This window comes from Poecilia reticulata, chromosome 6, assembly GCF_904066995.2.
Source record: "Poecilia reticulata chromosome 6, P_reticulata-male-v2, whole genome shotgun sequence".
NCBI lineage: Eukaryota > Metazoa > Chordata > Actinopteri > Cyprinodontiformes > Poeciliidae > Poecilia > Poecilia reticulata.
The window spans coordinates 12,124,520-12,136,177 of NC_088835.1; the positions used below are offsets into that span (position 1 = coordinate 12,124,520).

Below are 11,658 nucleotides of genomic sequence, written 5' to 3' on the forward strand. Positions count from 1 at the left end.
AATGACACCGACGTGGAGATCACCAGTGTCATCAACATGCACTGATGACCTCCTTCCAGTCTGACCAGCGATTTGCCGGGTAAAATGTCAGCGTAGATGTGTAAAGCTAGAAGAGACATATCCCCCCCGAAAGACTTGCTGCTCTAATCTGCAACGAAAGGCGGTTCGATAAACCGACAAACAAAAGTGATCCACGTGTTTGATTTGTTTAAAAAAAAAAAACAACTGAAAAACATTGAATTGATGCATCTTTTATTCCCCCACTTCACAGTTATTCACTACTTTGTGCTGTTTCATCATATAAAACACATTGAAATTTTATGTTTAAGCAACTGTGTTTTAAAAATATCATAAGGCAGGAGTGCTTTTGCAAGGATCTATAAATGGGTTTAGTTAGATAATGTAATAATAAAGATATATATAGCCTCTCCTGTGTCTGTTTAGTGATGTGTGGTTTTTTTCTGTCTTTCAGGTACGGTGACATGGTGCCAAAGACGATTGTGGGGAAGGTGTTTGGGTCCATATGCTCTCTGAGTGGGGTGCTGGTCATCGCACTGCCTGTCCCTGTGATAGTGTCAAACTTCAGCCGTATTTACCACCAAAGCCAGCGGGCAGAGAAACGACGAGCCCAGAGGGTACTGACCCACCCCCAGCCCCCCAAACCCTCTCCTTCCTCTTCCCGTCTTTTTATAGTGTTTGTTTTGCTTCTCTCTGCCATTTTTTCCTCTGTCCCTGTCTTATCCGCCTGTAACAGAATGACAGGGCAAACACTATCTTCCAGAATATTAATCTTTTATTGTGCTTGTGTGGATGTTCGCATCGGGACGGCCTCAACTTGCTTGAGTGTATTTCAGTGGGAGTCAGAAAAAACAGAAGGGAATGACGAAGCCCAAACAAATCGTATATCTACAGATTATCATGTCAGCAGCTTTTTATTTTAAAAAAATATATATTATTCTTTTTTTTTTCCCCTCTTAAAGTGTTTGCCAAGGCAGAGTTTTTCCTAATAGCAGATTTAAGCAGAACTTCTCCCAGCCCAGTTCTGTTGCTGTCAGGCAGAGACAGACCCAATTAGTGTGACAGACAGACAGACCGTCAGGGGCTAAAACAGAGGTTCTGTTTGTTCAAACAGAAAACTCGCCTCGCTAGAATCCGTGCTGCCAAGATTCGGGGCACTAACGCCTATATGCGCTACAAACAAAACGGGCTCCTGATCGACGCGCTGGAGGAGGTAACGGCGCCAAGCAGCAGCAGCATGGGGGCTGACCGACCGGGGTCCTCGCTGACGCTTGCATGCCGCTTTTTGCTCGAGGAGGGACTTTGGGCTGGGCCGGGGCGGGGCGGGAGGGGCATGCCACCAAACACACACGCAACATGGAGGTTTGGGAGGGCGGGGCTTCTCATGCAGTGACATAGGGGCCGATGTCATTCCAGTGCTTCAGTGTGATCGTCCTCTCTCTTGCATCAAACCTTTCGGCTGCAGCATTGACATGAACGCTATCTCTCTGTCCCATACAGCAAGAGGGTTTGAATGGGGGGGAGGGCTCTGTCCTTTCGGTGGAACGCAGCCATTACAGTCACACTGACTCATAATCAAGCTCTGCATGTTTGTCCAACAGGGTTTGGAGGGGAAGGAGGGAACCCAAAAAAAGGGGGGCCTTGTCGGAGAGTGCGTCGGGCCGTGGAAGTTGTGTGCTCAGCCTGCATCTCCTCTAAACTCTGTGTTTGATCTGTGTGTGTGTGTGTGTGTGATTTCTTGAGCATCCAGGTTGTAGACTAATGCAACATGCTGTCCATCCCAGAGCCGCGCAGAGCTTCATCAACTACGTGTGGGTGTGTGTGTGTGTGTGTGTGTGTGTGTGTGTGTGTGTGTGTGTGTGTGTGTGTGTGTGTGTGTGTGTGTGTGTGTGTGTTTTTTTAATCAGTGTGTGGTGGTGTTTTAGTTTGAAATGTGTGCTTTGTTTGGAACAATGTGTTTGATCTGTGTCGAGGTGCGCCACTGCTGTTGCTCTGAAATGAGCCTAGCTTGAATTCGACTGTCATCGTCCATTTTGTACGAAAAACAAATAAACAATCAATCAATCCTACAGTTCAACTAGAGATGCAACGATCTGAGATTTTTGGTCAGTTTTGGGAGGTTTCGTAATGCTTTGAATTGTTGGCACCAACTTTAGCAGACTCTGCATTCTGTTAGTTTAATTTTCAAATTATCTCATTCAGCCAACTTGAATCCGTCCAACTCGTGTCGTTGAAAATGCAACGAAACAAAATAATTGTATCAATTTTCTAAACAAAAATGATCTGTTTTATTTATATTTTATTAAAAATGGCTTGCCAAAAGATACTTGTACTCTTCTTATAAATAATAAAAGTCAAATTAATTGCTGTGTTGGTACTTTAATGACTTGTCTGTGGTAATGAGTCTGGTTGGAAGGCCTCCATGCCGTCACTAATAATTTTTAACTCCCTTCATAAATTCTCTATCAGATTGAAGTTGGAAATCTGCCCGACCCACTCCAAAACACTAACAAATAAATAAAAATACAATTAGAAAATTACTTTAACCTGACATCTAGCAGGGGTGTGAATTATTTTGGGCCCAATTCCTTAAATAACAGCCCTAAAAATATATTTTCAACCTTCACAACCTCAATAATCACCAGCTAATTACACAATGAGCAGAGGCAACAACACACGTGTGGGAGCAGTGAGTGTTAAACAGGATTTAATTTTTCCAAAGTAAAGACGAAATGTTTCCAGGGTTAACACTGTATAAATTGCCGTTAGCATCTTATGTTACTTATGTAGACTTTGGATGGAATATCAAAAGTAAACATGACACGATTTCAAGTTGATGCAGAAAAATAAAAACCTTATTTTATTGTTGCTGTCAAGCTAAACGCTGCTGTTCCTTATGTTTACTTTTTGGGAGTGTGAATATTTTTTGCAGCAGCAAGTGTGAAAAATTTGGTTAGTCGTCTTTCAGCTAGCTGAGTGGCAATGCAAGGGCAGTGGTGGAGTAGAGGCACCGCTGCTATTTAATCCTTTTGTTGCATCTCAATAAAAACTATTTTAACCACAGAAATTGTATCACAGAAGACTTTTGCTTTTTTGGGAAAGTAAACTTTTAAAACCTTGGTTTACTTTGGTGCTTTGAATTGCTGATAACTATCAACGTCACCAAATGAGTGTGTCACATTTGTAAATGACATTGAAGCAAAAACGTCCACACATTTTGAAGTCCAACTCTTGTTTGGATCAATTCAGTCGTCTTTAAGAAAAAAACTCCCAAGTCAGAGGAAGAATCTTTATCCTTCTGACCGGACTTACGCTAGAAATAGCTCTTTGTGTCATTTACACTCAGTAACAATTTCCACACTGAAAAGAGTAATGATTTAGCACAAACAGGCCAAATGTAATATTATTGCTCAGAAAAAAAAAAAACTATAAAGTGTTTGAGTTTCTGCCTGCCAGGTCACCAGTCAGTCAATCTGTCTGAAAATCACCCAACTCCGGTCGCCGGCCGATCTCTCCGTGCATCTCTGCAGTCAGCCCAAGTTTCCATGCATCTAATGCAGTAGACTGGCTGCCAAGCTACAGATCAGCATTTTAACTTCAGTGCTTTGCCTTTTTTTTTTTTCCCCCACCGCATCACTGCAACTGGTTGTTCATTTTATAGTCTGAGCCTGCTCATCTACACTGCAGCTTCTTTTTCTTCTTCTTCTTGTCTTTGTCTGTTTTAACTTTGTGTTTTCCAAGGCCTCTAAGGAAGCAGGACAAGCCCTGGTTGGAAAGGCGGCCAGCCCTCCGTTTGAGAGCCAACATCATCACTTGCTGCACTGCTTGGAGAAGACGACGGTAAGAATTGTTTTCTTAGTTAAAGATATTATCCAGAGGTTCGTGTTTGGATGTTTTTAATGTGCACAACAGGTGCTGACTGGCAATACAAGTAAATGCACATTTAAAATGGGATTTCTGCAGCAGGATTTTGTAAAATAAAAAAACATACATCTTCTAGTCATGTTTAGTCTGCTTTAATCAAACTCTGGTTCGTTTGTGGAGGTGTGAATGAGCAATCAAACTCTGATGTGGACCCAAAATATGTAACTTTGGTCCACCCAAAAACCTAGGTTTTGGTTCGGTTGCAGTGAACTGTAATGTGGTTTGAATGTATAGTTGCAAGTGGACCAGAAGCAGGAACCGGACTACAGCGCAGAGCATTCTGGGTAAATACAATCAAAACAAACGTGCGAGTCTAGCGCTATCAGCAAAATGAGAAATGGCTTGCGGTCTTTTACCAAAGACAAAACAAATCCCACAAGCTCTAAAATCTGCCGCCACTCCGTTTTTGTGCACATTTCATGGAGAAGGAAGTTGTGCTCGGTGTCTTCTTCAGAGGTTTTCATGTTGTTTCTTGGTGCGGCGCCTCCGCAGGCGAGGGAGGGAACGGGTTGTTCAAGGGGTGGTGAGGATTTTACCTTTCATAAATTGATTTCCTCTACAGAATAATTTTTCCTTTGATGTTTTCCGTCATAAGTATGAGCTTGAATTCATTTTACTTTAGCTCAGTCTTCAACTCGCTTTCTCTCTCCGAGGTATAAACTATAATGACAACGATGGTGTGAGCTTGTACAGGAGGACTATCCGTTAGCATAATACCGCTTTTTAAAACGTCTTTTCATGGCGATTATGTTCACGACGATGTAGCAGATCTGCAGGAAACAGTCGGATAGAAAACAGTATAACATATTTGAAGGGAAAAAAAGAAAAAAACAACAGATGTACTGACGAGAACATTGCTCGGTTGCCATGAGCTTTATGTGATGTCACCGGAGGCATGTGAACACAAAGAGCTTGATAAACTTTATCTTGATTAAATTTACTTTAATGGACTATACCATGTTGATGTTGAAATTATATCTAAAGAGATTAGTAACTTTAAAACGTGTGTCCAGCGGAAAGCAATAACTTTAGCATCTTCCAATTTTCCTGTTAGAGTAACAAACTTCTCACATTTCCATCTGTAAAATAATAATAATAACAAAAAAAAAATTTAAAAAACCCTTTCATCAAACTGGTTGATGAAAGGGTTTTACTTTCATGTAAAATCGTATCACTCCTGCAGTCTGGGCTGCGTTTTCAGTAGCGCCAACCTGTTACAGGCAGATAAAAATAGAAACAAAGTGACGTTTCCGTCCATGTTCGTTCTGTAGAATCTATTTTATATGCAGCGCCAGTTAAAAATAGCCATAAATGGGATTGGGAAACGTGTCGTCGCTTTTTCTTTCTTTAGAAACGTGCTCAAGATAACATGACTCTGCCTGCCAGTTACCTTGTTTTCCTCCAAACAAAGCAGCCTGCTTTGTTTTATGTTATCTATAATTTAGAGATGAAAGAGCCTCTTTAACGTTGGTGACAAACAGTGGCACTGTTTTTTTTTTGTGTGTTTTTTTTTTTTTTTTTTTCATTAGCCGCTGCAGCAGACAGACGCAGAAGCAGTGACTCAGTGGGGGATTCTCCTGCCACATAAAGGTTACATATAACATTCAGATGGCTGCGCAAATGTTTACATTAGGCCTCTTGACGTGCATTATAGATAATGGAGAGATGAGAAGCAGTAGGAGAGCGGAGGCGTGATTCAGGGGACGGCATCCGATCCTTCACGGTGTCCCCCTGCCACCTGCTGGCGGGAACCGCAACACGTCTCCACACTGACCTTCAAGTTCTGCTCATTTGTCACAGGGATAACCGTTGTGTTCACACAGATGGCACTTAATACGGACATCTGGCCCGATATAGTCCCACTCCCTTGATAATTCATTTTTTCCCCTCATCTATCGGAGCGTTTTTATTTTTTATTTTTCTCGGAAGCATCTTTGCTCGTTATTTAGCACATGCAAACGCTGATGTCGAAAAGCAGCCCATTAACGCTGAATTTTAACCCCCCTCCCCCCCGTTTACTCCTCCTCCTCGGCCAGAATCACGAGTTTGTGGACGAGCAGACGTTCCAGGCCAACTGCATGGAGATCTCGGTGGTGAACAAGTCGGGCTCGCGCACCTCCTCGCTGTCCTCGTCTCCGCACGGCCTCAGCTCCTGCTGCTCGCGGCGCCACAGGAAGAAGAGCAGCTTCAGCCTGCCGAGCACCAACAACCAGGAGCTCAGCACCATCCAGATCAGAGAGCGGCCCGTGTCCAACAGGTAGGAAATGATGACCCCCAACGTGTGGCTTGGAACCGAACGTGAGGCTTTGCCTCGTTATCATTACATGTCTCCATTATAGAGCGAGCGGTTCCGCATAAGTATCCGCATCTCTGGAGCGTTTTCCAATTTTTGCACCTTTAAAGCAAGTTTTATATGATAGACGAACAAAAGGTGGAAGAAGACGCACGCCATTTTTTTGTCACTTCTCTACAAATTAAAACATCAAAACGCGCGCCGCGCATTTCTTGTGCGGCCCGTTTGCTGTGATCCTCCTCCAGCAAATCCGCCGCAGCCCTCCACCTTCAGAAGTCGCCTAATTAGTAAATGGAGTCCAGCTGTGTGTAATTTAATCGCATTATGAATGCAGCTGTTCTGTGACAGGCTCAGACGGTCCTGTGAGGACATTGGTAAACAAACTGCATGACGAACCAGTGAACGCAGCACGGGGAATAAAGTTTAAAGCAGGAGTTTAACATCAGTTCTGACCAACTCGCAGAGATCATTTCGATCTGACACCTTGCTGGGCAAAGAGAGCGTTAATCGGAAAGTATCCATGAGGCCTGGCAGCTCATTAAAAGAAATCTCATTAAAGGACTGCTTCAAGGCATCTAGAGGAAACTGCAAACATTTGGAAGAAGGTGCTCTGCTACCTTAAGTGAAGACAAATACTGCAGATAACACCAAACAAATCTTTTCCACTATAAAGCATGGTGGTGGTAATATCATGCTGTGGGCTTGCTTTTGTTTCCACAGGAACATACTTGAAGCAGGGGCTGCAATGACTAGGTTAGAACAGTGTTTTTCAAAGTAGGAAAGTTGAAGGGAAGAAGAGGAGAAACAAAAAGCAAAAATTGAAGTATTCAATTAATGTCTAAACCCTAATTTTAAATTATTATTTTTCAAATCTGGTTTTGAATAATGATTACAGCTGTAGGTTTGTAAAGGGAGTCTCCAGCTGTTTGAGAGACCAGGGGTTTAACTCGCAACCAATTTACGTGTTGGAATGGCCTAAACAAAGTTCAGAACAAAGATCCAGCGGAGATTTGTGTTCAAATACGTTTTCAATTCCAATCTGACTAAATTTTGGCTGTTTGGAAGGAAAAAAAAAATTCTACATGTGCAAAGCTAGAAGAGCATATCTCCAAAGGCTATTGCAGCAAAAATGCTTCTACAGGGCAGCGGCTGAGGGGAGCTGAATGCCAATGAAAGGTAAACTACTCCAATTTTTCGTCCCTTGAAAACCACGTGTATCTTTTATTTCTACTTCACAGGTATGTAAGTCTTTGTGTTTGTTTGTCGCATTAAAACCTAATAAAAACGCATTGAAGTTTGTTTTGGGGGTTGGAAGATAAAACATGGGGGGAAAAAAACATGAGGTAAGAGAACTCAGCTTTTTTTTTTTTTAATCAATGGCACCGTTAATATTTAAATAAACACCACTATTAACATTTCCTGCTACAAATAGAGAGATTGACTGAAGATGTTGCAATGTGTAGCACGTAATCTCACCCAAGAAACCTAGATAGCCTCCACACAAGAAATAGTGCTGCATAGTGAGAACCTTCTGGCCCCCAGGCGGTGGTTTTGTAGTGGAAATCAGTGCCTGGTCTGACACATCTAAAGGCTGAGAGATGAAATTCAGATTCTAAAATGAGAAAGCTTGACAAACGTTTTCACATTTTCCAGGAACTGAAGCGACACGTGGCGCCGTCAGCTCAGACGTCATCCTTTTCATCCCCCCTACCGCATGTTGTAGCAGCGGGGCCGTGTACGAAGGAACGCTTTAAACAAACCCTGCTGCAAATTGGACTTTTTGTTTTGAACAATAAAAAGGGGAAAAAAGTAACATAGCGTATGAAAAGTGTCCTATTTGGCTAAGCTGCCCAAATCCTCCGTCATGACAGACTAAGAAACACTATAGCAACTGATCCCTTCAGTTATCGTTACAGAACTAAAAGAGATGATGTAACACAGGGGTAAACATCTTCCCGTCCCAGTTTGAGAACCGTTGATGGTGTCAAAGTCGAACCGAGCATGAATTAAAAATGAAGTTTTCTGTGATGACTTTTGATATGCTGCACTTTTTGACAGCGGTGTTCATGGCAGCATACGCTAAACATCGACTCTGAGCAGGGGAGAATAAGAAAAGCAAAAGACTGCAGCATGTGAACCTGTGTTGTGTGTTCATATAACGGGCAGCTTCATGTGTTCTGGGAAAGAAGTCATCCCCATTGATGCGATGTTACAGTCACAGACTTAAACAGGTTTTATGTTGCACTGAAAGTAAACGCTGAGCTCTTTTGGCCAAGACGCCCCTCAATAAAAAATAAAGTGCGGCCGAGTGCGGTCAGAGTTTCCTCGGTCAGACAGGCCGAAACGGAACATTTTTGGCATCCATACGAAATGCTAAGTGTAGCAGAAAACTCATACTGCGCATCGACTGGAACAAACCTTCACCACAGTGCTGCAAGGCGGTGACATCAAAATGATGTGAGGCTTTTGTTTTTGCTAAATCAAAAAAAAAAAAAAAAAGAAAAAGAAAACCTGCAAAATACTGGAGAATGGGTTCAACAGCCCTTAACATGCAGCCACGGCCGCAATACAGGGGTTTAGATCAATGCATGGTTAGAATGGCCCAGTCAAAGTAAGCAAAAACAAATTAAAAAGCAATTGTGCAAAACTTTGCGTTGGTCGATTTGATCAAATCAAACAAATTGTAAGTTTGTAGTTGAAACATAACAAAAAGTGTTCACAAAATTTGATCTTGAGATACTTGATGATCTGCAACTTCTCACAGAGACGCAATCTGTTCCCGTTTAACAGGCAGAGTTTTAGAAAAATAACAATAAAATCTGACTTAAGCACCAACAAGATGACTCCCATAGTTTTGCCATCCAGAAGACGATCAAAAGTAAGCAAGGTGTGTCATTCAGGCGCTGCTCTGGGTTTTTGCAAACCGATACCAGTCATCTGATGGTAATTTTAAAGCGCACACTGCAGCGTGTTCTGTTATCGTCGGGTACAAAGGCTGCACAGAAAATCTGTGTGTTAAAAAAAACAAACTTTGAAAGACCTCCAGAATGCCAGAAGAAATGTTGATCAAGTTCTACTTTAAAAGATCGAGAGAAAAAAAGTCCGCCTCCTTGAAATGAAAGCATAAATAAAATGGAGACAGCTTGCTTTTTGGAGAGCAATGCATGTACTAAACCTTAAGCTTCATAAACGCTGCAGTCCAGTAAACTGTTTCTTATGTTGTTTTTTTTATGGGCTCTCTGAGCAAAAAAAAAAAAAAAAAAAACATTTCTTAGAACTTTCCGTCACAAAAGCTTTTTTGTGTTCTTCGTGGAAACCGACTCCCACAGCTGTAAAATATTCTACAAAAGTCGACTGCGTCTTCAAATGCTTCTCAAGGTCGACTGACTCTTGCCGGTTTTCCTCCTCAGCCGCTCCAGCCTGAACGCCAAACTGGATGAGACGGTGCCCTTGAAGTGCGACGAGGCTTACATCTCCCCGTCCATGGTCCGGCTGTCCGCCCCGGTGGCGACCTCGTCGGACGACGCCTCCACCGCCACCACCACGTACTCGCAGAGCAACATTGTCCGAGTATCTGCCTTGTAGATGTCGCACCTGCCTCACCTGATCAGCCCAAACTGGTCTCGAGAAGCACCAGATAGATGCTGAGGAGAGGGACCACCGAGCATCAACCTGCCATAACCCAGAGGGATTATAAGTTTGACAGCGGTTGGGATTTTTATTTATTTATTTTTTATTTTTTATTTTGAAGTTGTGATTTCATCTGATGTCAAACTCTGCATGGTGTTTAAAAAAAAAAAAAGAAAACAAAAACACTAAAAAAACGGAACAAAGACAACAGTAAAAAACGTTGAGGACCGGAGTTTGATGTTGAACCAGCAGATCTTTGCTTCATTAAGCACATCAACGCGAGGAGGCGCTTGGAATGACCGTCATCGTTGCCTGAGGACAAAAAAAAAATCAACAACTTTATTTTTCAAAATGTGACGTGGATGTGTTTGTTGTCTCTGATTCGAAGGCGGGGAAAAGTCTCGAGATCGTTCTCGACGGCCTCCTGGCGAATAAAGCACACGTATTCCTCGCCGTCTTTGTGAATATGGACTCACTCTCCACGCTGTTCCATTTAAAAGCCCTCTTCGATTAAAACGCTTTCTTACCTCCCCCTCCCCCGTTCACTGTTGTAAAGTCCAAAAAAAAAAACACACAAAAAAAACCGACGCACACCCACTGGAACGCATCGCCGTTGTGAATATTCACGAACTGACTCACGAAACCGGTCGGGGTCGTCGCCTGACGAATGAAATCGCACGACTCATCCCGACGCGTGTGCGAGTGAAGGTTGAACGACCAAATCTGTGTTAGCTTCCATATTAGCCATCCTGGGTCAGCGTGAAAGCCGCCTGTCGGTAGTTACCAGTTATCGATAACCATACAGGGTATACATTAGCTAGGGCACAAGTGAATAAGTGAACGTTTTCGGCAGCACTTAACTAACCTTGATGTGGACACGTACGAGATGCTAGCACCGGCCTGCTAAACCGTAGGAAAGGACATCGACTGACTTCCTCACAGCGACTCGGTTGACTCCATTGTGTCAAAGCACCATTTTGTATATTTTTCATACTGTAAATATTTCTCAGTTAGGACTTTATCAAATGCATCTGAAAGTTGGCTCCTCTAAGTTATAGGTTTAGTTTGAACAGTTGTTGGCAAAAAAAAAAGAAAAACCTCTTTCTGTCTGTTACCTGGTTGAATTTAATGATTTGCATGCTGTCATTGCAGAATTATGTTTTAATTAAAGTGTGTCTGCTTCTTGTTGGGAGGTTTGTTTCAGCGACGGCCGGATTAATGGGCTGGAGCACAACGGAGCGGCGCGGGTGTCCGGATTTTAAAGTCTGCTTTTAATGAAATACAAATCTTGTCATGGACTGCGTGTGTAAGGGTAACGAAAAGGGACAAATTTATCACACATTGTGCATTTGGTGCAGTGGATAGAATAAACAGTGCAGCTCTGCTGAAGCATCTATAAAATGACCCATGTCTTTTTTCTTCTTTTTTTTTACTCTTCCTAACCCCATAATAGTGGTGGTGACTACAGCAGTTATTTTCTGTATGCATCAGGGTGTTGATGTAACAAACGAAATATTTGCACAGTTTAAAGAGACACATATTTTTTCTCATTGACTCCAATGAAACAAAGCACAAACGTTCCTGTTTTAGGTCCAAAATGATGCCAGAATAATGAGAGGTTTCTAGAGAGTTGTTCCATATTTTCTTCTAACAAAGAAATTTAAATTCAGATTAGTTAGCAAATGCACTCAGACCTTAGTTTTTGCAGACATAGGAGGTTTGATTAAACAAAAACTGAAGTGTCTGGACATAAATGACAATTGTTATATTTGGAGGAGAAAAGGGGCTTGAAC

The 11,658-nt window shown here is 42.3% G+C and overlaps 1 protein-coding gene across 2 annotated transcripts in view; it reads left to right on the plus strand.

Annotated features, from left to right (window-relative positions):
• The window catches only part of LOC103466333 (A-type voltage-gated potassium channel KCND2-like), a 71,276-nt gene extending 60,314 nt beyond the window's left edge, over nt 1-10,962 (plus strand). Inside the window, exons 3-7 of one of the 2 annotated variants that reach the window (XM_008411833.3) lie at nt 473-635; nt 1,133-1,231; nt 3,760-3,858; nt 5,979-6,199; nt 9,646-10,962. In XM_008411833.3, coding sequence (XP_008410055.1) covers nt 473-635; nt 1,133-1,231; nt 3,760-3,858; nt 5,979-6,199; nt 9,646-9,820 — 757 coding nt within the window. In that variant the 3' untranslated portion in view covers nt 9,821-10,962. The remainder of the gene's footprint in view (nt 1-472; nt 636-1,132; nt 1,232-3,759; nt 3,859-5,978; nt 6,200-9,645) is intronic. The other variant, XM_008411835.3, reaches the window with a different exon arrangement.
• Nucleotides 10,963-11,658: the final 696 nt, after the last annotated feature.